The sequence below is a fragment of the Aphelocoma coerulescens genome, chromosome 6, assembly GCF_041296385.1.
Source record: "Aphelocoma coerulescens isolate FSJ_1873_10779 chromosome 6, UR_Acoe_1.0, whole genome shotgun sequence".
NCBI lineage: Eukaryota > Metazoa > Chordata > Aves > Passeriformes > Corvidae > Aphelocoma > Aphelocoma coerulescens.
The window spans coordinates 23,055,649-23,081,219 of record NC_091020.1 but is presented as its reverse complement, the minus strand read 5'-3'; the positions used below and the strand labels follow the sequence as shown (position 1 = coordinate 23,081,219).

General features: G+C 40.1%; 1 protein-coding gene across 1 annotated transcript in view; it reads left to right on the top strand.

Moving 5' to 3' along the window:
• Window positions 1-22,536, top strand: part of LCOR (ligand dependent nuclear receptor corepressor) — a 60,545-nt gene extending 38,009 nt beyond the window's left edge. The window contains exons 4-7 of the mRNA XM_069019854.1: window positions 7,523-7,655; window positions 12,186-12,473; window positions 15,330-15,423; window positions 18,194-22,536. Coding sequence (XP_068875955.1) covers window positions 7,523-7,655; window positions 12,186-12,473; window positions 15,330-15,423; window positions 18,194-19,163 — 1,485 coding nt within the window. The 3' untranslated portion in view covers window positions 19,164-22,536. The remainder of the gene's footprint in view (window positions 1-7,522; window positions 7,656-12,185; window positions 12,474-15,329; window positions 15,424-18,193) is intronic.
• The last annotated feature ends 3,035 nt before the right edge of the window (window positions 22,537-25,571 follow it).

The window sequence follows — 25,571 nt, the reverse complement described above, 5'->3', positions numbered from 1 at the left end:
TTTAGTATCATGGAAGTACAACTGCATTTTCCATGTGTTCATAAAATGCCAGTGCACTGCTACTGGTTGCTGGTACAGGGATGCCTGGGCACAGAGGTGAACACTTTTATTATAGCTAACCATCAGTTCAAATGTGTATGAAAGAATTAAAGTCTGTCACAATAGAAGCTTCTCCTATGGAAGCAAGTGGGTTTGAATCTCTCTGGTATGGAACAAAGCGTCAGTCATTTTGTGAGGCCTTTACTTCTGCAGGCTCTTACCTTCACAGAATCAAAGATGTTTTCACTCACCCGTTACCTCTGTCATTGCGTGTTCCTTATATTTCTGTTTGTCATAAAATACTGCTTTGTCTCTGTACCCTGTCTGAGATAGTATCTCCCTTTGCTTTTGATAGCAAGCTTTTGGAAGCTGTTGAATTCCAAATATGATGTGAAAGCCCATGTGGTTCAGGCCAGAGTCTACAGCATTTCATTTCATTTCAAGGTATTATTACCCTTTGCATGCAGTTCATGTGACTGCTGTGCTCGTTGATTTACTACAGGCTGGTCACATAACCTGGCTTCTTAAACCTCTTGAAGTTGAGACAGCGCACATTTAAGAATTACTTATGTTTTCATTTATTGTGATGTATAAATGAATTTCCAGTTCTTTCCTTCCCTTCTAGTCCCATGAGGATATGAATCTGAAATCAGCTTATACAGTAGAGACCAAAAAAACAGATGCAGCCTAGATATTACGGTACCTGATACTTTATAAAGGTTAACAAAACAGAGCACTCCCTAAAGCCAAAGAGTGGCTGTGTATACATTCCTGCAGTAGGTAAATACAGGTATCTTCAATATAGCTTAAAATGAAAGTGGAAGGAGAGAGCCAGTAAAGAGATTGTTCTCCTGAGCAGGAGCAAGGCATTACACCGAAAGAAATGAGAAAAGGGGTGTGCATCTGGGGGTGGAACCTAAGCATTTAGATTTTGTATTTTTGTAACTTGTCTTCTAGTTTCTCAAGTGCATTTAAAATGATTGGTTTATCCTGGTGTCTCACACACTTAATCATTGTAGTTTGAATATATTCTAGACTGTGAGAATGGATTTTATTTCATTGTAGGTGTTGTAACAGCTAAGTTAAGTTTGTTTCACTTAAAAGTAGCTACTACTGAGCCTCTTCACAAAAGGACATGTTTGTTGATAATGCTTGGTCATTTTTTGCTCAGTTTGCATAAATGATGTGTAGAGTAAGGAGAACTGCCTATGTTTTGCATTCAACAGTTATTTCTTGGATCTGAAAGTAATAGCCAAAGAACAAGTGCTAGATATGAGATTTGCAGCCAAATGTTGTAAAATATCTAGGTTTTCTTCTTTGTAAAGGGCTCTTATTTTCTGTATTGTTATCAAATCTTATAGGCTTCTGCTGCACTTATGTCTTGGGTTACTGGTTGTACTCTGGCTTTGTGGCTTTAAGCCAGTGTTGCTGTACTATTGCCTTAATATAATTTTCCTATTAAATTGTAGCTGTCTTGAAAGCTCTTGCAAGATGTTTGTGTGGGGTTAATTCCTCCTGCTGGCTTACCTTCAAACCAGCACATATTTTGGTGCCCAACGTGTGGCATCCTGAGAGAAGTTGGAATTGCAGTTTTGCTTTGTATTACAGAAACTGCCTATTCACCATGATGCTTGACATGTTTACATGGATGTTTTACCTTGCTCTCTATATTTTTCCACATATGGGGAAATATTTGCCAGTTGTGAGGCTTCTTTTGAGACCAGGGAATGGTATGAAAATTGCTTTTTAGTTTATTGTGTCTATTGCATGATAACATCAGAGGCAATTAACCTCATTCAGAATGTATATTCAGTTTTGTTCACCTGTCCTGGTCTGGGCTGCTACCGCTGGGGCCTCATTAATAGTCGCACTCAGCCCATAGGGGGAAGAGTAGAGAATAGTTTCTTCCAGCCTTTCAGGCCTGACACTGCAGTTTTTGAGAATATTGAGGTCTGTGTGAATGTCAAGGACAGCATAATCTTGTTGTTAGTTTTGCTTTTTCTTCTCTGTATGCTGCACTGTGTATACCATGCTTGGAGTTGGGACAGTGCTTGGTGTGGTACAGTGTATTCAGGAGGAGAAAAGAAGCAAATCAGCAGGCACCATGTTCATGCAAACTGATCTCAGACTCTCTGAGAAGAAGAAAAAGAAACCAGAACAACTGGTGTTTTTGTGTCCACACAAACTGTCACTGAGCCAGGACACCCTAAGCCAGTAGCAGTTGCCCCGACTCAGAAAAGGAAATTGAAGAGCAAATCAGTCCGCATAGTGACTGACGAGGAGGCAGCAGGGCCTTTGCACCCAGCAGAGGAGATGGAGCCAGAAATCATCACTCAGTCTCTGTCCCTGGGTGAGCTGCCTGAGCTGCGGAGAGAGTTCACCCGCCAGGCAAATGAGTCCGTTCTCACCTGGCTGCTCCACATCTGGGACACAGCAGCTAATGACACCATTCAGGAAGGATGTGAGGCTGGTCAACTGGGATCTCTGTCCTGGGATGTGGTCATTGACCAGGGGATCAGAAGAACCCAGGAAACTCAGCCTCTGGCAGCAACTGCTGGCAAGTGTAAGGGACACTTTACCTTTGTAAAGAAGACCTCCAGGTGCACCAAGGAAAATGGAGCACAATGGAACAAGATATCTGATGCCTGAAGGAATTGGCTGTGCTGGAGATCATTTTCTCAGAAGACAAGAGATTCCCTGAGATGTCCAGGGATGTCCAGATGCCCAGACATCCAGATTTGCCCAGTGCACATCTCAAATGTGGTTGAAATTCACATGGCTTGGACCAGAAATATATTGCCGCTACTTAGTAACGCTGCAATGGAGGGAAGGAGAGGACAAGGTGGATGCATTGGTCAACAAACTAAGAATTTGCAAGGACGCTGTCACTGCCCTGTTATGCACTCATGTCTCGTCCATGGAAATCTGGCTGAGCATGTCTAAAGCTTGGAAGAGAAAATTGAAGAGGCCCACCAGAAGCTGAGGAAGGAGCTTAAGGAAAGAATTTACCACATCTTGCTGGAACTACCAAGAGTCTCTGCCATTAGGAACAGGTGTCCCTGTTCCTATCTCCCCCAGCCAAGGAGAGAGGATACACTCTGCAGGATAACCTCTGGTTTTTCCCTCAGGAGCATGGAGAAGACATGAGGAAGTGGGATAGGAAACCTACCTCTTCCTTAGCCACCTGGCTACATGAGCTGAAAAGAGGAACAATGACCACAAGAAGCTCATCTAGGGTCAATGCTGCTCCGGTCTCTCATAGACAAGGCTCCAGATGGTAAAGGAATGATGATATGATTAATCCTCTTGAAGGGACCTCAAGGTCATGTTTACAGGAGGAGAGCAATGTGTACCATTACCAGGATTAGAAGGGCCCTGCCTCTAGCCAGGAAGAGGAAAGGGACAATCAGATCTATTGGACTGTGTGGATCTGATGGCACATTTGCCCCACAAAGGTGTACGGCTTTGGTTGTCACCGGCGCTCAATGCACCCTGATGCCATCAAGGTGTATGGAAGCGGAATCTATCTCCATTTCTGGGGTGACAGGGGGATCCCAGCAGCTAACTGTGCTGGAAGCTGAAGTGAGCTTGACTGGGAAGGAGTGGCAGAAACATCCCATCATGACTGGTCCAGAGGCCCCGTGCATCCTCGGCATAGACTGTCTCAGGAGTAGGTAATTCAAAGACCCAAAAGGACATTGCTGGGCTTTTAGGATAGCTGCTCTAGAGACAGAGGAAATCAGACAACTGAATGCCCTGCCTGGTCTCTCAGACAGCCTCTCTGCTGTGGGACTGCTGAGAATTGAAGCACAACAGGTACCAATCGCCAGAGCAACAGTGCAACATTGGCAATACCGCACTGACAGAGACTCTGTGATTCCCATCCATGAGATGATTTGTGAACTGGAGAGCTGGAGTGGAGGGTTATCAGCAAGGCTCGTTGACCCTTTAACAGCTCTAATATGGCCAGTGCGTAAGTCCAGTGCAGAAGGGAGTCTGGTAGTTGATTACTGTGGCCTGAATGAAGTCACGCCACCACTGAGTGCTGGTGTGCTGGACATGCTGGAGCATCAGTACGAGCTGGAGTCCAAGGCAGCAAAGTGGTGTGTGACCATTGACATTGCCAGTGATTTTTCTCTGTTCTTTTGGCAGCAGAGTGCAGGCCCCAGTTTGCCTTCACCGGGAGGGGCATGCAGTATACTTGAAATCAACTGCCCCAGGGGTGGAAGCACAGTTGCACCATCTGCCATGGACTGATCCAGACTGCACTGGAAAAGGGTGAGGCTCCAGAACATCTGCAGTACATTGATGACATCATCATATGGGGGAACACAGCAGGGGAACTCTTCAAGATAGGAGAGATTATCGAGATTCTCCTGAAAGCTTGCCATTAAATTAACTAAGGTTAAGGGACCTACTCAAGAAATTCAGTTTCTAGGAGTGAAGTGGCAAGATGGACATTGCCAGATTCCAATGAAAGTGATTGACAGAATAGCAGCTATGTCTCCACCGACCAACAAGAAAGAAACCCAGGCTTTCCTGGTGTTTTCCTTTTCCTACGTGCTGTGGGCTTTTGAAGGATGCATATCCTGGAGTACAGCATGATTGTAAGCTCAGTCTATCTTGTGTCACAAAAGAAAAACTATTTCCAGTGGGGCCCTGAATCACAACAAGCTTCTGAACAAATTAAACAGGAGATTGCCCATGCAGTAGCCCTTTGGCCAGTCAGGACAGGGCAGGATGTAAAAAATGTGCTCTACACTGCAGCCAGGGAAAATGATCCTTCCTGGAGCCTCCAGCAGAAGGGACCTGGGGAGACCCAAGGACGATCACTGGGGTTCTGGAGTCGGGGATACAAAGGATCTGAAACCAGCTATACTCCAACTGAGAAAGAAATTCTTGGAGCCTGCAAAGGGGTTCAAGCCACCTCAGAAGTGATTGGCACCGAAGCACAGCTGCATCTGGCACCCTGACTACCAGTGCTGGGCTGGATGTTTGAAGGAAAGGTTCCTTCTACACATCATACCACTGATGCCATGTGGAGCAAGTGGATCACTCTGATTACACAGCAAGCCTGGATAGGAAATCCTAATTGCCCTGGGATTCTGGAAATCCTAACAAACTGGCCCAAAGGTGAGAGTTTTGGACTATCTTTTGAAGAAGAAGAGGAGCAGGTGACATGTGCTGAGGAGGCCCCACCATATAACCAAGTACCAGAGAATGAAAAGCGGTAATGTCCTCTTCACTGATGGTTCCTGCTGAACTGTAGGAACAAACCAGAAATGGAAAGCTACTGTATGGAGCCCCACACAGAAAGTTGCAGAAGCTACCGAGGGACAAGGTGGATCGAGTCAGGTTGCAGAGCTTAAAGCCATCCAGCTGGCTTTGAATATCGCTGAATGAGAGAAGTGGCCGAGGCTCTATCTCTACACCGACTCGTGGATGGTAGCTAATGCTCTGTGGGCATGACTGGATTGCTGGAGAAAGGCCAACTGGCAGTGCAGAGGGAAACCCATCTGGGCTGCTGAGATTTGGCAGGACATTGCTGTCTGGGTAGAGAAGCTGACCGTGAAGGTTCGACACGTGGATGCGCACGTACCCAAGAGTCGGGCTAATGAAGAGCGTCGTAACAATGAGCAGGTGGAGCGAGCTGCCAAGGTTAAAGTATCTCAGGTGGATCTGGACTGACAGCACAAGGCAGAATTATTTCTAGCTCGTTGGGCCCACAATGCCTCCGGTCATCAGCGAAGAGATGCTACATACCAATGGGCCTGTGACCAAGGGGTGGACTTAACCATGGACAGTATCTCACAGGTCATCCATGACTGCGAGACGTGTACTTCAGTCAAGCAAGCCAAGCAGATGAAGCCTCTATGATATGGTGGACAGTCGTCAAAATATAGTTATGGGGAAGCTTGGCAAATTGATTGCATCACACTTCCCCAAACCCGCCAAGGCAAGCGCTGTGTGCTGACCGTGGTGGAAGCAACCACTGGATGGCTGGAGACCTACCCTGTGCCTCATGCTACTGCCCAGAACACCATCGTGGGCCTTGAACAGCAAGTCCTGTGGAGACATGGCACCCTGAAAGAATTGAGTTGGACAATGGGACTCATTTCAACAACAGCCTTATAAGCACCTGGGCTAGAGAACATGGTATTGAGTGAGTGTACCATATTCCTTGTCATGCACCAGCCGCCAGGAAAGTTGAATGGTGCAACAGACTGCTAAAAACCACCTTGAAGGCATTTGGCAGGGGGACCTTCAAAAATTGAGAGCTGCATTTAGTGAAGGCCATGAGGCTCCATCAATCGAGCTGGTCCTGCCCAGTCAGAACCCTTGCACACCATAGATGGGGATAAAGTCCCTGTGGACTTTTTTCCTAACATACATCTCACATGGACACATGAGATGTATGTTAGGAAAGATAGTTTGGAATAATCCCACCTCAGGCAAAGGCAAATCCTTCCATGGGATTGTTTTTGCTCGAGAACCTGATTACACTTGGTGGGTAATGCAGAAAGATGGGGAAACCCGTTGTACACCTCAAGGGGACCTAATTTTAAGTGAGAACTGTGTGTAATGTTTCACTGTGTATGTATATACATATATATATATATGTAAGTAGAGTTAAAGAAGGGGATTAATTTGGGTATGATGTAGATGGTGTAGAATAAGGGGCGGATAATGTCTTGGATTACAATTTAAGGTGTAACCAGAGTATGTATTCTACCACCACCTACATCACCTTCTGATGAACTGTTAATGGTGGGTCCTTTGCAACAGCTGCATACCCCACCTAGGAGTTGGGTGTAGTGTTCTCTTTGTTACACCCAGCCTAAGGATGGTCATCTCCACTTAAAGCGCCATCAAGGACTCCCCAAAATATCCTATGTCTCATAGGATTACATCATTCCATTGTAAAACTCCCTGCCTTGGGGGAGGTACTGAACATACCTGCCTGGATTCAAGGGTATATAATCTCAAGGTTGGGGGACTTGGGGGAGCCACCACTGGACCTCCAGAGAAGGACCAGACCTTTCCACAGGACCACTGCTACAACAAGACCACATCCATCATTTCAATGGGACTGCAACCACCATTTAATCAGACTGCTACCACCACCCTGACCAACAGGATGCCAGGGTGTACTCTGGCTTTGTCAGTTTAAGCCAGTGTTTCTGTACTATTGCCCTTATTGTGAATTGCCCTTATTGAATTGTAGCTCTGTCTTGAAATCTTTAGCAAGGTGTTTGTTTGGGGTCAATTCCTCTGGCTGGTTTACCTTCAAACCAGTGCAATTCACAACAAGAGAACAGGACAAAGTACAGTGTTGTGAAGCAGCCAAAAAACCAAGTTTTGATTTCCATAGATTCAACTCTGTACCTAAAAAAGTTTTGAATTTAGTAAAATATTGAATGCCTAGGGAACTTTATTAATTTTGGAGTCAGGAAGATCTTACAAATATTAAATATCTTTGCAGGAACACTTAGTCAGTCTGGATGAGCCAGCCTCGGAAGCTGGACAAGAAGCTCTGCTTAGACAAGAGCAAGCAAAAATCATTCGATTTGAAAGGCAAGCAGAAGAGTTCCTCAATGCAGTCTTTTACAGAAAAGGTTGGTTTTGATGGGGGGAGGACAATGTGGGAAATAGTCTCTCTTGTGGTCTTTTTGCATGCAATGTAGGTATCAAAGATCTGATGTTCAAGTTGTCACTGTATGTTCAGTATTTTTCAGTCATCTTCTTTGTATATATTTATCAAGGGTAAAAATTGATTCTCAAGTAATGTAGTAATACAACAGTGTGGGCTTGGGATGGAGGAAGAAGATATAACTATTTAACCCTAAACCAAATCTCTCCATGAGAACACTGGTGTTTTCACTTTCGGAGAGATGACTCAGTTCTTACCCAGCAGAACTGTTCCCCATAACCAGTGTTTAGGTGAGTGGGCTGTTGGGAAGAAAGGTCAAGTGGCAGTAGTGGTAGTAGGTGGGTAATGTGTTTTTTTAAAAATATTTATTTTATTTTGATGGGATATGTACTCATGCAGTTTTTCTTAAAGGTCATCAGTCTTTTCACTATTGGTAATGATTACCCACACTATTCTGAACAATTTACAGTATAAAATATTATTGGAATAATGCTAAGGGGGATATGGAGAATTCAAAATGTGATCAGCAAAAGAATTGCGGTAGAATATGCTGAGAACATGCTCAATACTAGAAAATCACCTAAATATCTTTTGGAAAGTTGTTGCTTAAACTGTGCTCTTAAAGAAGGCACAAAGCTCATTTCACTGTTTTCTACAAATCTGAGAAACATGAATCCAGAGGTTGCTTCCAAATGCATCCTGAATGAAAGTACATCATACTTATCAGTCTAACCCATGTGTGAGAAAATCTGCCAAATCAGTAATTCCAACCTATCTGCTGGGGGACAATGCAAGGCTTCAGTTTAACAAATCAGAAATTGCTGTAGCCAGTCCTCAGCCCTTCCTTCCAGTGACCAAAATATTTAAAGGTGTTTTAAGTAGATAACAGTATCTTAGCCTTTCTTTTATGACTCGAATAAATACAAGCTATACATTATGATGCTTCTATACTTTTTGCAATACATGCAGGATGGTGGGAAGGATAGTTACTGCATTACTACTGATAGTTCAGATAATGCCTTTATTCCAAGGCTTCCTTTTCAAGTTTTCTTTTTTCTTGTAAGGTTAATGTTTCCTTTTGCTTTTGAATTTATCCCATTTATCTTCAAATCCAGAAGGAATTTAAGAAAACTAAAGTCTAGAGACAATACAGGTTTCTTCCATATTGCTTTTTCTGGTGAGCAAAAACAAAAGCACTTCCATCACTTCCAAATTGTTTATTAAAGACTTCATTCCTTAGCACTAAACTTAAATCTTTATGTATGACGTGTATGTGTGTGTGTCCTTTAGGAAAGTATGCTTTTTAAAATTTGTTGGGGAGCCAGCAGCAGATGTTGCAGTGTGCTTATAAAGGGTATAATACTCTGTCCATGGCCAGATACCCAGAATGAAGATAATGAAACATATCAGATATCTAAGAATCTTCGAGGATTTTTTAAAATAAACTCTTGTTTTCTTTCCTCGGACAAAGCTGTGCTTGGTGCAAGAGTAATAGGTGAGGGGTAGAAGCTTGGCAGGAAGTCAGTTCTGAATCCTTAATGCATCATTGTCAAGCTTACCTGTATTTAGATTGCTTGAAATCTAACTCATGCTGCTGACATAAGATCCCCAGGCACTGTCATACCAGAGAGGACACAAAGAACGGCAGAACTCTTGACGTTCCTACATTGCTCAGAGATGCTGAGCTCTCCTGGCTTCATGCCAGCAATTAGTTTTTTTCTTCTTTCCATCCACACTGCCAGTAACATTTGAGATGGGCATTTTGTAGCCCAGGTAGATCAGAGAAAATGCAGATGTTCTCTGAACACTGGCCACACATTAATGTACTGAATATGAATAGGGAATCAACAAGATCAGCAGACTTTTTGAACAGGTTTACTGTCCATTAATCTTATGTCCTTTCTCTGAAATTTGTGTCCCTGGCACTCTGACCCAGTAATCCTTCCTTCAAATATTCATATTTTTCCAGTCAAAGAAGAGTGGTAGTAGTTGTACTAGTTGTCTGTTACCTTTACTTTGTGGCAGGACAGGACCTTCTTCTGGCTTAATGAACTCATACCTTTATTTGTTTGATACTGCCCTTTTAAGATTTCAGTATGAAAGTCCACAAAAGCTGTTAAGGCTTTAAAGCTCAGAGGTACTGCTGTAGACTATTTATAGCTGATAATTATTTGCTGTATTTTTTCTTCTCTGAGGATTTCTATGTTTTAGTTAATTTTAGTTTTATTTTCTTAAAAAAACCTAGACAGGTGGAGTCCAGATAAATATCTGGTTGATTTCAAGTGATGCTGGAGGGGCACCAGCACATATTTTCCACTCACTTTTGAACAGCTTTAATCCTCAACATTCAGGCTTTATATTAAGTAAGAAGCCTTTAATGTGCTAGGTACCTACCCTTCTGCTTGAAAATGGAGTTTTGTGTCCTGAATTAGTGAGTTTATCTTGAACAGCACCTGAAAATTGTCATTCTGGGCTGATTCTTTGAAGCTGCAAATTACAAAGATGCATGGCTGTAGGCATATGTAATATTTTATTTCTGAATGTGTAAATATGTTCAGCTGTAAGCATTTTTGAAATGAACATATGAACACGGTGCACAGTAAAGGCCTGATTCTTCGTTCAGAAAACACAAGTGCCATCGAGCTCTGCTTTCCTGCCAGCCCCACTTGTATATGCTACAAGCACGTCGAACAGTTGGTATCAGTATGATCATGCCATCAATTTGTGCCCCTCTGGGTCTCCCTAGAGCCTTTCTATGTCCTTCCAGAGGTTATAGTGAAGAGGTTAAAAATTGGAAGAAATGTCACCACAGCAGAACAAGGCCTCCACACCTTTTCCAGGCTGGTGTCCTTGTAGACCATTTGGGAAACAAGTGAGATTATAAAATGTACCAAAAATTAAGTTTGGCTCATTTTTTGGTGTCTTCTTAAAACTATAGTATTTGATACTTAGCAAGAAGTAAAATTTACAGGATGTTTTAAAGAAAATGGTTGCATATTTACATAAACATCCTGGAAATTTACAGCTATTATGCCCCTGTAAGAATGTACGTGGTGACTGTATAAGATCCTAGGTGTAGAAAGCTGTGCTTAACGAAAAATAATTGATAATATTTAAAGCTCAATATGGTGTTTCATCAAAAAACCCAGTGGCTGCCTACTGCTGCTCTTTGATTTGTGGGCAGCTCTGCTCAAACCTTCATGTCAGTCATTTCTTACACATACAGTAAAGCTGGTTTGTTGATGTACTTTTGACAAAAGTGGTAGCAAAAGGCAAATCTAACACTGAAATGTCCCACGGAAGATTTTGCTAATGCTTCTAATAGCTCAATCCCAATAGGTTACCTTTCAACCTGGGCAAATTTTTTAAAAGAGGTAGTAAACATTTCTCTATTGTTCCCTCTTGAGAGATGCTTTTAAAGATTTATTTGGTCTTCTACTGCACAATTTTTTCTGAATGTTTCTTTGGTAATAGAAAATCAAACTTTTTGAGCCATTTATGGAATAGTGGTGTGGTTGTGGAGTGCTTTGGGATTTTTTGGGGGTATTGTAGGTAGTTGGTGTTTTTGTTGTTTTGGTTTTTTGGGGGTGTGGGTTGGTTTGTTTGTTTGTTTAAAAAACCCAAAACTGATTTGGCCAGACAACACAGTGTTTGAAGTGAAGTGGCAGAACTTAGCTTCTGTGATTTAGGAGTTAGAGATTTACTTTCACATCACAAATTACTATTGGTCTAAAAAAGTTATTTTTGTCAATAAAGTTTATGGTTGCCCACATGCCCAGATACATTTTTATTTATACACTAGTTCATATAAATAAATTGGAATGCCTTCTTGTTCTGTTTCACATCCCTTACTAATAGATTTAGCAGCTGTTCTAGAAATAGAATTACTTGTCATGTGACACATCTTGGGTTTTTGTGTATATGCAAGTTCTTTGGGTAATTCCTGATGCTGCGTTGATTACAATGGTAGAAATCTCAAAAGGAATAGATAGAGTGAGATGGAAGACACTTGAACATCTGATCTTCATGTGAATAATTTTAAATGATCAGATCTATAGGGTTTTATTTCTCAGTAAACTTAGAGGGGACTGCTGCAACTTTATTGTCCATTTTACCCTTCTGTAGCTGCAGGTAAGTTATGCAATTCTTCCACTGAATAACCAGTACAATGTTTTTGGAATGAGCTCTAGCTCTCCTTTCCATTTCCACACCTCTTAGAGGTCTGGTGGAATATATCTATATTTAAAACAAATATGAGATTGCGTATTTCTTTCAGGAAAGTGTTATGTTGGGAAGGCTGTATCAGAATTAGCCATGGTTCTTATTCAGGTATTCTAAGACTAAAGTACATTTTCTACAGAAACTATTTTATCTTTGGCTTTCTTTTTTTTCTCCCCTATTTGTTTTGGGTTTTTTTTGTAAAAAAAACAATGACTTAATATAAAAGCTGTTTTACTTAAAGTGCTTCCTTAAAAGAAATCTCTAATATTTGCAGACAGTCCTAGGGTCTCTGACCCCAATATTCCCCTAGTGGCCCGTGAGATCATGCAGCGAATGATCCGACAGTTTGCTGCTGAATATACCTCAAAAAATAGCTCTACTCAGGACTCCAGCCAGCCCAATAGCACAAAGAACCAAAGCCTGCTGAAAGCATCTCTGGTCGCCTCCTCTCCCACGGCTGCAACTGCTCAGAACCCTGTGCTCAGCAAACTGCTCATGGCTGACCAAGACTCACCTCTGGACCTTACTGTCAGAAAGTCTCAGTCAGAACCTAGTGAACAAGGTAGGACTCTTACCAGTGTCTTGTGTCCCGTGGCAATCCATTAATGGCATTCTTGTTGCAGAACCAGACAATTAGAAGGTTGCACTTTTGCACAAAAATTAAAGTGGAAAAGCAGTAGATGTTTTTACAATAAAATAATGACTAGTTCGATGTGTCTGGGAGAGAAAAGACTTTTTGAAAGAATGTAGAGCCATAGACATGAGAGATTCTTCTGAAGAAGGGCAAAGGGATGGACATGCTCTAGGATAAATGTGCTGTTCCTACAGGGAGCTGCAAGAAGCAGTCTGACAAAATAGACTGTACGCTTGCTGATAAGAGAAGTTCATGTGGTCATTAAAATCATAATGTTGTCTCTTCTCTGAAGATTAGTACACAGTTTGACTGAAGGGCTGATTTATTTTCTTTCTGGTCATGGTGTGAGAAGAGTATCTTTTAAAAGTCTGTGAGAAATTGCCTTGTGAAGGCTGTAAAAATTATACCCATGAACTGCACTAAACTTCCAGGTTTGTGCATTTGGAAGAAATGTCTCTTTTCTACCTTAAAAATAGATTTGTTCTGCAGAGCACAGATTGAATAACTTGTAACAGTGTTTCAGAGCTTATTTTAATTCAAAAACCTTGCTTTCCATCAAACAAGCCTTTTTTAAAAAGAAGCAAATTCTGTGAGTGATATAGTATATGAACTTTTCTGTTCTGAAACTGTTGAATCCTAAGTGTATCATACTGGTTAAAATTAGACCCTATACCCTTCTTTAGAAAAATGTTAGTGCTTGAAGTCATTCTGTCACAGTAGGCTGTCCATCTGCAAATGGAAAAGGTGCCTTTAAAAAAAAAAAAGCCTCTTTCTAACTAGGGCAGAAGAGTAGGTATCCCTTTATTCTTTAAAATTGGGTTTATGAAGCCTTTTGTAAACAGGTTCATTTTATGTGTCCAGTAATATGCAGCTTGGACATCTGGATGCATACTGCACTTAGAGCACTTACTGAAAGCTGTCATTGCACTTCAGTTACAAACTGCAGTGAGAGGTTGAATAGTGTCTCTCTTGAAATGTGGCCCTGTACAGTTAGCTGGTAGGCATTTGTTTCTAGCTGTCTTTATTATAAATGCATTTCGTGAGTGGGTTTTGCATGTAACATGTTTTACATTTAAACTGTTCTCATTGTTAAACTTTTTGCTGAAAGAAAGAGGGAGAGAATCAGTTTTGCTCTGTTTCTTTTTAATTAGAGGATGATATGGTGAAGAGGAAAGCACGTACATGAACTGTTCTTTAGCTACCATGTGATGGAAAAAGCTGTAAGATAATGTATAATGTTCATAACACTTGTTATGAAAGTAGAACATGTGTGTATTGATTTATACAGTAATCTGTTTGCTGATGTGAATTTTTTTTCCAATTTACATTTAATGTAATTGGAAAGAGATTTTGCCAAACTTGTTAATGAGAGATTTCAGAGGCTGTCACGAAAGATTGCTAGTGGTACTTTGTGCTATATTTTGTTCTAGTGGGTTGAGGGGAACCCAGCTAGTTGTAAGCTTCTCCCTGGGGTATGAGGTTGGCCCTGCTTCCCCTCAGGGGCTTCTGGGTCGTACTGACCCTTCTGAGGGAGGAAGTGTGGATGCAAGCGCCTCAGGCAGCTGCCTGTGCTGTCCAGCCTATTGAAAAGGAGGAAAGACTTGATCCAGTCTGTGTCTCTTATGCCTGCATAAGTGTTGTTCAGAAAGAAAATTTAATTTTCTGCCTGCTTAAGTTTGGGTTATGGTGTGTTCCCAAATGTAGTGGGTGGAACAGCTTTCCATAAAGTTAATTCTAGTTCACTGTTTATCATGTTTTTTCTCCATATGTCAAATGAGAACTTTAAGCAATCTGAAAGCTGTCTTACATTGTTCTTGTGTTGGGTGGTATTTACTTGATTAGATGGAATGAGTGAGGAGCTTTGATTATGTCTTGAGTTTACCTTGCCAACAGGTTTCATTTATCTTTGCCTCATAAATTCCTTGTTTCAAAGTTTCCAGGAACTTCAGATGCCTGGGCTGCTTCAATGACAATGTTGCCCTTATTAAAATGACCAGAATTTCAAGCTGCTTTAGTGCAGTAGGAGCAAGGCTTCTCTGGTGAAACACGCTTCCTTTTCTGGTGCCTGTGAATGCAGAGCTTACTTAAGGGTTTGCAGGGGAGCATGGGGGGAGTGTGAGGAAGTGCCATTAGTGGGAGTGGAAGAAGCAGTCTAGCAGGAAAACCAATTTGGTGTATGGAAGAGAGGGAATAAAATGACACAATAGAGGAGAAAGGTTGCAGCTTTTCCAGTAGGGACCTGTTGGAGACATGGAAAAAAAAGATGAAGCTGGCTGCCAACTGAGAAGGAATCTCACATCTGTATGTGTGTTCATTTAATTTCCAATATGAAATTCTCAATGAATTTTCCTGCAAGAGATTTGGATTAAAAAAAAAAAAAAATCCAAATACTGGCTTGCAGCCTCCCTTTAAGGAGAGGAATATCTCAGGAATTTGAAGATTGTCTCATTTTTGGACCACTGAGAGGTAGTTATGTGATAGGCTCGTTGTATCCAGAACTGTCATTTGTAGGTAATTTTTTATGCTATGTCTCTTTTAACAGATGCACTTTCAATTTTGTTAATTTTTGTTGTGATTTCTGAAGACTATATTGAAGTCACATGTAAACCATATTGCAAAAAATTCCAAGCCTTACTTTGTTTAAAAATACAATAAACCAAAATATGTTGTGTGCTAAAAATGACTTTAGCTCAAAAGATTTGCTTTGTCTTTTCAGCTGAAGACAAGATCAGCATGGCTGATCCTGCTTCTTCAAACACTGAAGTCATTCTTTTGTCTCTACAGACGGTGTGCTTGATTTATCCACTAAGAAGAGTCCTTGCGCTGGCAGCACTTCTCTGAGTCACTCTCCAGGGTGCTCCAGTACTTCGGGAAATGGGTAAGAGAAAGCAACTTACTATGACCTTTTAAAACAGTTTTTTACTAAAAATGTGTGCTTAGCTCCTGTTAATTTTAACTTACTTTTGGTGTTAACCCTTTGGAGTAATGTGTTTTCAACTTGTACCTTTGGCAAATACCTTCACCCCACCTGCCAAATAAGAGTTGTTGCCAACTGAGACAGGTTTAGCTTTCAGTTAATGACTCTAATATCTGTTATTTTGGCCAGTTTGGTACTTAGCCAGAGATCTTTCCATTACCTGTTTCTTGGGTTTAGTGATAGGTGATTTCCATGAGGTGCAAGTTCAGTTAAATGCATGAAGAGTCTTAGAGGCTTTGCAATATATTTAGACTTCATTACACTTAGAGCAAAGTTAGCTAACAGGAAAAGTTTATTTTAGTGGTAACAATGATTCCGGTGATAAACCATGCTGGATTAGATTTAAATCATTGCATGATTTTTGTTAATATTTCCTAGCATAAACCACAACTTAAAAAAAGGACATGGGACAGGGAGTCTGGTAGTTCAGAAAACTTTAAATGTGACTTTGGATCTGCGATTGTACTGTAGTACTGAACAAGTTTTTTAAAAAATAATCACAAAGTACATGGTGTACTACTCTTGCCTAGTCAGTTCAAGTTGTGAAATACTGTTAAATTTTAAAAAAAATCTTCAGGCTTTGTATTTCTAATGGTCACCATTTGCATACATTTAGAATCCCTTTACTCTTAGTTAGGGTTGTACTGGAGAGGCTGACTGGGACTAAGAGGGGTTTTGAGTGTTGATTATCTTGAAGCTACTGTGAACAAATAATTTTTTTATTGAAGTACAGAAATAGTATATGGTTTAAAGTGCTATTTAATTGCTGGATTTAGCTTTGTGATAGCCTTTGAAAAACTTGAAAATCTGAACTAACAACCCACTCCCAACCATCAGTCCCACGTACTGCTAACAGCTGATTGAATTTTTGCATTTCTCTTTGGAAAAATATTTCTGTCTCAGATTTCTCCCTTCGAGATTACTTTTCCATTTAATATTTCTAATAACATACTTCAATCCTTCTTTAAAATTTAGTCTTAGTACTTTTTACAGTTCTTTAGCATAAACCTTCCCCAGCAGCACTTTTAATCCTGAACAGGTTATTTCCAGCTTTATTTTCCTAGGAAGGCAGCAGAAGCCACTGAGGCTCTGTACTGTTTGTTCCCTTGTTTGTGAATCAAGTGAGGGCCAAAGTCCAACACACAGGGATGACAAGGCCAGCATCTGTTACTGTCCTGCTCAGTCTTGTGGGTCCAGAGAGGATGGGGCATACTGGCACCTGTGGTTACTCGTACAGGTGTGTGGTATATGAGGCTGGCTGCAGTTTGTTTAGCATCACTAAGTCAGGTGTAACACTATTAGCTACCACTATGACCTTTATTTAGGTATAGAATCACTGGTGCACACTGTGATGCTGATACATGCTGTAGAAGGGGTGGAGAATGCACACTGTCTGAGAGGGTTCTCTGGAACTGCAAACTTTGATCCATTTCTCTGGATTTTGTTCTGAATCCTTGTTGACTCTTGTTGTGCACATCTATGACTTGTTGCATCCTGGAGAGAAGTAAACAGCATGTGTATCAAGCATTGTGTATGTTACATGCCAGGTCCTTTCAGTGGATGTCTTTTCTCTAAAGACTTTTTAAAATCCCAGTGTGATGTTAAAAATAATAATGTAGCTTTTCAGTACTATATATCCTATCCTTAAATAATACTGACTTAGCCAGAGGGCTTTACACCAGTATAGTGTCCCAGAGCATCAAAATAGATCCTCTTTGTTAATTTGTATGCTGAACGTGGAGAAATTTGGAGGTGGATTTTGAAACCTATGTGACTTAATAACTACAGGGGGCTAAGCAATCAAAGCATTAAAATAGATGTGATTCTCTGCAGCAGTAGTACTTTATGTCATAGAAAAAACACTTGTGATGAAAGGGAAATGGTAAAAATACATACCGCCTTTTTTTTTTGTTAACCCTTGATCTGGATGACAGTTGGAACTTAGATCTTTCTTTTCCTAGCCATGCTTTATATCAAATGAGATTCAGGGCTGTGTATATATGCAATTAGTTGTTAAGAGAGCGGTTTGGTAAGTCTAGTGTAATGCAGCGTTTTTCTTTGTGATCTGCAGTATCCCAGCTTTCATATTTGGTGCTTAATGAAAGTCAGGCAAATACCTTTGAGGCCTGCTAAGCTTTTTCTTTTATCCTGAGCAGCAATTCTTCAATATGATGTAAGCAAACACTATCCAGGGTTTCCACCTATGTATAGATACTGCAGGTGGCAGACATATTTGCATGTTGAATATGTTGCACTTTGGCTTACTCTTTTATTACTGTGCTTGTTTAGTGGTAACGTCACACCAGTAACACAGTTGTGTGTAGATCTATGGCGATTGATTACTACTTTGTAATTAAGGTGCTATTTTCAGACGCTTGCGCGAAGTCTTTTCTACTCCGAGAATTTGTGAACCCAACCAGAGACCAGCCAACAGGTTTCATTTTTCTTTGCCCAAAAAGCTTCTCTTTTTTTGCGAACAAGTTTTAAAACTGACTGATGCTGAGACTTAAAAAAAAAAAATTAAAATAATAAAAAAAAATTTAGAGAAAAATAAATAACACAAAAAGTGATGTTACCCAAGCAAGGCCTTCTAATAAAGGAGTGGCCCCCTCACCCATCCCTCCCTACCTGTGCAAGTCCTGCTCACATCAGTTTCCTTCCATCCAATTAGGCGACCTGGGAGACCCAGCCAGCACCATCCGGAGGGACTACAGAGTGGTGATGGGGTACCTCCAAGAAGCTTGCAGGATGGAACCAGGGAAGGTTATGGCCACTCCACATCTCTTAAAGTACCGCTGGCTCGATCACTCCAGATTAGTGAAGAACTGCTGAGCAGAAACCAGTTTTCTACGGCTGCCAGCCATGGGCCATCTGGACTACAGAATCATGGACAGCACTTAATATTATCCAGGGAGGCTTCTTGGGCAAAACCACACTACGAATTCAATTTCAGCCGCATGAAATTCAGGGGAAATGGTGCACTCAGCAACATCAGTGACCTTCCTTTTCTTACAGAAAACTCTGCCTTTCAAAAAATGGCACTTCAAACTAAACAGGATGGGAAAAAGGACGTGAGCCATTCATCTCCTGTGGATTTAAAGATACCACAAGTTCGAGGCATGGACCTTTCATGGGAGTCCCGCACTGGTGACCAGTACAGCTATAGCTCTTTGGTAATGGGTTCACAAACGGAGAGCGCGCTTAGCAAAAAGTTAAGGGCTATCCTTCCAAAACAAAATAGGAGAAGTTTGCTGGATGCTGGACCAGATTCCTGGGGCTCAGATGCTGAGCAGTCTACCTCTGGACAGCCATATCCCACCTCTGATCAAGAGGGAGATCCTGGCTCCAAGCAACCTAGGAAGAAAAGAGGGAGATACAGACAGTACAACAGCGAGATACTGGAGGAAGCAATCTCTGTGGTTATGAGCGGGAAAATGAGTGTTTCCAAAGCTCAGAGTATTTATGGGATCCCCCACAGTACACTGGAGTACAAAGTTAAAGAGAGGCTGGGCACTTTGAAAAACCCTCCAAAGAAAAAAATGAAATTAATGAAGTCGGAGGGGCAGGATGTTTCAGTAAAGATTGAATTAGATCCCCAGGGAGAAGCAGCACAAAGTGCAAATGAATTGAAAGATGAATAGGGATGTTGTAGAGTGCCAATTACTTTGCAAACTGGGTGAGCACTACTGCATAGTTCAACCATCACTGAGCGCACCTGAGTCTCCTGTTTACTGCAATGCTCTTTCCTTTGCAGTTCAGCATAGACTTATGTGAACACAGGTGAAAGATGTGCTCTGAATGTCACATTTGTAAATTTTTCTAGCCTGGTATGGCACAGTTTCCCTCCTTCACCTGCCCACTGCCCTCTTTCTTTCTTTGTTCCTTTTTTTTTTTTTGCCTTTTGCATGTTTCTCTGTAATAGAGAGTTACCTCACAAAGAATGCAGATCTGTGGAAGTGGACATCTTGCCTGTAGAGCCTGCCTGAACTTCTGATGTTGGATTTTTCATATCTGCCTTTATATAATAAGTCCACTTTGTTAAACTGACACTCTCCTAAAACCAGGCAATTTTCAAATGAAAATCAGACTGTCATTCTTCAAAAATGTTTCAGAAATCTTTTTTTCCCCTCTTACTTTTGTTGATCCAGTTGATTGAAAGATTTAAGCTAAATCAAATTATTTAGGAATGGTACCTCTCTTGAACCAGATTTGTCGACTAGATAGATAATCAATTGGGTCTAAGTAGGCTCTCCACTGTTTTCTTTCTAAATTAACCATACTTACCATTTGCTATCTGCTTAGTGCTCACCCGGAGGGGAGGGGAGGGAAAACTTACATACACTACCTTCAGAAAATGTCAGTTAATTATTTATAACACTACCTTCACTGTAATTTTATTTGGTGTTTTTGAAGGGTGATATTTAGACTCACCTGCTTGAGGATGTAGCCTTATCTCACGGAAGACAAGCTTCTCACAGTCAGGAGCAGTCAGGGTACACTAAACGATGTATTGGGGTATGCCTCATTGTACCAGAACTATGGTTCTTTGTGACCTTTACGCTTTTTACAGACTTGATTCTGAGTTTACTAAACTATGTGGTTCCAACAGCTAGTTTAAATGACTCTAATCCAGGGATGGGGGATTTGCGTAACAAACTACTGTGATACTGCAAAAACAAAAAAAAAAAAAGGAAAAAAAATAGCCCACAAAATGGTGATCTCAAACGTTACAACCTCAGTAGTCTGCCCAAATATCCATATTAGTGAAGGAGCTTGTTAATGTTCAGGGAAGAAGTATAACACTGGTAGCCTGATCTAATTCAGGCTCTGCATCATATCTATCTGTAATACTGTCAGGGTCGAACACTCAATGAATGGGTGTTTCCTTTTTAAATATTACAGTTGCCAGTAGCAGGAATTTATTTAAGTCCTGCTTTTTTGTTGTTGTTTTTATTTAATCTATTTCGATAGTGGTTTAGCACATGCTAGAATAAGCATTTAAACACCACAAAAAAAAGCACTCCTTAAACCACAAATCTGGGTTTTTTTCAATATGGTGATACCGTTACGATTATCTGGAGATCCAGGATAAGTTTTGTACTGAACTTTTATCTTTGATACTTTCTGCGGGAGTGGTCAGTAACTAAGTGGAGCTTACTGGATTTACCACAACATGACCAAATCATAATTGCTGGTTCTTCAGGTAGAAGCAATTTGGTCTTAATCTGTGCAAAAGGTAGATAGAAATTACCATTTTTTTCCCCCATTTGCACAACCAAAAGAAGCATTGGAGTTTTTGTGTGAGAGCATTAAGTGATGTCAGTGAAAGTGGTTTCTCAAAGTTCATGGGAGGGTGGCCTAGGTAGCCCTAGGGATGCTGAATGACTTCTGGAACAATTGACTCTATTAGCCTCTCCCCACCCCCAGCAACTTCGTATTTTCGAAGGTTAGGCACACCATTGCTGTTGTTTTAAATATGCACTGCTCATTCTTGAAATGGACTGGGCATTTGGCCCCAAGTATACTTTATTTTTGTTTACTTAATATATTTTAGTCCTCAAAATCCTGGTTCCTTGTAGCTTTCTAGTTGTCATCTTGGCATTTAAAGCAGTTTAAGCTCAGTAGCAGTATATAAACTCTGCAATACGTTCCAGTTTAGCTGGTGATTGCAATAAAGGCGCAGTTTAAGGTGTGGTTTCATCTGCTGTTGGAGGTTATGGTAGAAAGTTTGTTGCAAGCTTAAAAAAAAAAAGTAACACAGTTTTACTGTTGAGAGAGGTTTAACCTTTTGCAGTTGTCCTTATTTAAGCAACATGAGTTGAGTTTTATAAAACTTGTCACTGTAGTGTAAGTGGAGTGCTCATTTTACTAACCTAAATATTTTGTATGTGTATGTTTAAGTGGGTGACAATCGTGCAGCAGAAGAATGGTGTGCCTACCCTTTAATGCTGCAGTTTTAAAAGAGAATTTGTCTTGTCATTTCAGACTGTAGGCTAAGAATTGTAAATAGATAGTGAGAAGTTGAGTACTCTTTATTTGCTTTGGTTAGAAAGTGGATTTAAAAAAAAAAAAAAAACAACAACAAACCAAACACGTAACTTTCTCAGTTTATATGTCCTGAGACCTGAAGATTGTAATACTCATAACTGCAAAGCTTTTAAACACAACACTTGATCTGTGATAACTTAATATTCAGGTAATCTTTCTTTTTCGAGAAGCTTTTGAACAACCATATTTCCTCCAAAGGTCTCTGTTTAAAAAGGAAAAAAAAGAAAAAGTGTAGATTATTTTTTAAGCACTAATTGCATTACGTTGGTAACTGCAATATGAAATAGCCATTATTGTTTTGTGAAGCATGGTTGAGATTAGTTAGTGGTCCCTTTTTAAAATTTCATGAGCCTCTCAAAAAATAAAAACAAATTTAAAAAAAAGCTGCTGAATATTCAAAAGATATATATTTTACCTTATTGTAGGTTTTGTAAATTTAGTCTGTAATATTCAGGTGCACCTTTTAATGTTACCTTTTTGTTTCAAAGTCCCATCTAACGTATTTTCTCGGAGGTGATTCATCACTTAAGACTAGTATCACTCTAAGTGCTGCAGTGATCACTAAGATTTTGTTTCATTTTTCACTACATATTTTTTGCAGGCGCTTTCAGTGTAGCTAACTAGTAGTATTTGGGATCATTTTAAATATATGATTGGAATTAATGTTTGTCCATTAGCATGCTTAATTTTCTGCTGACCAGCAGTTTGCATGGCCAGAATCCCTGGTTGACCATATTTTGGTGTGGGAAGGTGTGGTTCATTGCGGTCTTTGTAACAAAAGCCTTGTTTCTCATCTTATTTCTGGTAAGTGGATGCTTATGTTACTTGGATCACTTGGACAGGAGAAAGATTTTTTTTTTTTTTTTTTTTTTAGACCCTTCTCCTGCTGCTCTTCTGAGATCGCATTAATGTGTAACATAGACAAACTGCAACCCTGTAAAAATCGAGACATTGTTAGGAGGAGACCTTTCGGGTATTTTTTGTCACTAGTTTTCTCTTACTCCCGAGAATGTCCATCCAATGTAGTTATTGGACTTAACAGTATTGTTGTGTACTACGTTGATGTAGCTGAAAAAGCCTGACAGCAAGAAACTGTGAATTATATTTGTGGCAGTCTCTGAAAACTAGTTTTTCAGTCCAAGTACCATGAAGGAGAATCCCCCTCCCTACACCATCCTAGAAAAGTAATCTTCTATTTTGTGTGTATAAAGTTTTAAGAATCGAAGTTTCATATTGTACTGAAGTTTAGGTGTCGCTTGGTAAATCTTTGCTGCAGCATATAATTGAAGATGAGTAAGGCTTAGTGTGGTAGGGGTCCTGGTGTGGAGTTAATTATCGTACAGTTCTGGTGAGAAAGCCCAACATGTATGAAATGTGTCCTTTTTTTTTCTTTTATTTGGACTTGTAAGATGTAAAAGTGCTTTTTTAGAACTCTGACCTATTACAAACTATTACCTCACTTTCAGCCAGCTGGATCCTCATTCCACAGTGTTGTAGGCATTATTGTGGCCGTAATGCTTAAGTACAGCTATAGAGTTGAACGTTTCCAGTTAGATATTGTAGGGACACGTTTCTGGACTTGTTTTTATTTCTGTCTAAAGATAATTTATTTTCCAGTCACTCCCTGATTTTTTTTCTAAAGGTTCAAGACAGTTTTCTTTAGAATTTCTCTTTTTTTTCCCTGTTGCACAGGAGAAGTTGCTGCATAAGCAATACAGGTATGCCTTTACTTTCTTTTTGTTGCAGAACTCGTAACTTGATGCTTGCATTACCAACCCTACTGCTAGACCTGAAGTCAAACTCTGAACTTTTTGGCAATTGGAGAAAAAATTATTTTTAACGGTGCAGGGGTACAGATAGGATAATGCCTCTAGCAAGGGAACATGTTCAGCTTCTGTGTTCTTTTGCAACTCCTACACAACCTTTTTTTATAGAACTTTCCACCTCTGGAGGATATTCCTAAACACAGGAGGTAACTGCACATGTGTTTAGACTGGGTAATAGCAGACAAGGAGTAGTCTGTGCTTTGTCTTGTGGCAGGCCAACATTTGCATCTAAGTATTTCTTTCATGAATACCCAGGAATACATTGCCTTTCCTTGGAAATTCATGGGAGCTGGCAAAGTGATTCAGGGGCTTTAGGGTTGAGTAAGCTTTGTGAAACAACTTTTTAGTTCTGATTTAGTTGCTCTTTGTATCATCTGCAACAATTGTTATACAGGCAAAACTGGAATTGCCATGTGTTTCTTTCCAGTTTACTTTCAAGTAATGCTCTTAAGATGTCTTGAGTCTTAGGAGAAGAACACAGTGTCCAAGGAGTGAAGGGAGCACTCTGCTGTTCCCTTTTTTCTCAAAAACAGTGTGGCTGCATCTATAGTGTAAAGACCTCTTTCTTCAGTGAAGACAAAATTTTAACTCTTCAGTGTAAGAATGCATACTCTTGTTGCAGTCCAAACTCTTACGAAGGCAAAATTATTAACCTTACTGAAAGCTTTGTCACAATATTTTAAATAGCTTAAATTCTCTGCCAAATGTTAGAAGTAGGATGGGAAGGGTTGTTTCCTTCATTTTCATGAGGATCAGAAACTTCTAGGTATTCCCACAAATGTTTCAGAAATTAAATGTAATTTCAGTCTAGGTCAATGTTGCTTTTTCTTGGCATCAGTACATAATGTTGACTAATATTGTTTTAAAAAAGGTATAAAAAATAGTTTTGAGCTAGTTTGGTACTATAAAGGTTTCTACTTGATCCTGAATTATATTGAAAATTCAGTAATTGGAACCATCAGAAACCTGAAAATCTGCACTGCTAATTATATGCAGTTCTGATGAATGTAGCAGATAAAGTAGCCACTATAGTAACTCATTTCAAATTTTCCAGTGTATAAACACAGTGTGCTGTGATGACCACTAGGCAGAGAGGTATTACAAGCTCAAAATGATCTGTAGATCCACTTCACGTATACCAGAAAAAGCTGTTAAGTATTTAGAGCATTCCAGCATCCACCTCTCTCCCTCTTTCCTGTTCTTTCTTTGATTGGGGCCAAGTCTCTAAACCAGTATTACAGCAGCAGTTTTGGACCTCATGTCCTACTGAATTATGCCCATATTCAGGTATTGTCATAAAACCCTTGATATTAAGAGAGCTTTATTTAATCCTCACAAAAATCTCTTAGCCCAGTTGCAAAATCAGTTTTCCTGGGTGACGTACTAGGAAGGAGGACTTTTTTCAGCCTGTCCAGGGCATTTCATTTACCTTCTTAAAAACAAACATCCCCACCCATGCCCCTGTGCTTGTCTCTATTGAATGGGTAAGTATAATTTAGGAGGACTCAAGATGGTAACTCTACCTTGTGGAGCAGGGATTAGGACAAAGGCTTCATTCTGACTGGAGCAGGAAAAGTTAACATCAAAAACAATTTCTCTCATCATCACCTAGTACAGTTTATCTTAATATTTTTTTCCTATTCAGAAATGAGGATACTACTACAGCTACTTACACAGTTTATCAATTACTTGGTGCTACATTTCTCAAATATTTTTGCGGATAATACTTTTTAGGCCTGCGTGAAAGCATGTAAACTTTTACTGTCACTATAAAAAGCACTTGTCTGACCTATTCTAAAGTACCAGAAAAGGGATAAATAACTGCAGCACTTTTTCTGTTACAATGCCAGAGTCTTAACTAAATCTGGTCTTCAGGTTATGAGATACTTTAAATGTACAATCTAGGATCATTAACAGCTTTTCAGGTCAGATCACAAGGTCTCTTGGTATATTAATCTGTCTTTTAAAGACTAGTACAACAAAATATTCTGAAGTTCAGGCAGGGGATGTATGTATACATGCCTGGTATTTTTAACTAATCATTTCAATAGGCCATTTCAGGGCTTGACATTTGGAATCTGGGATGATGGGTAGGGAAGGGAAATTTCCCAAACTGAAAAAATAAACATTTTGGACCATTCTTTAATGTTCAGTTTGAAAACTATATCACAAGAA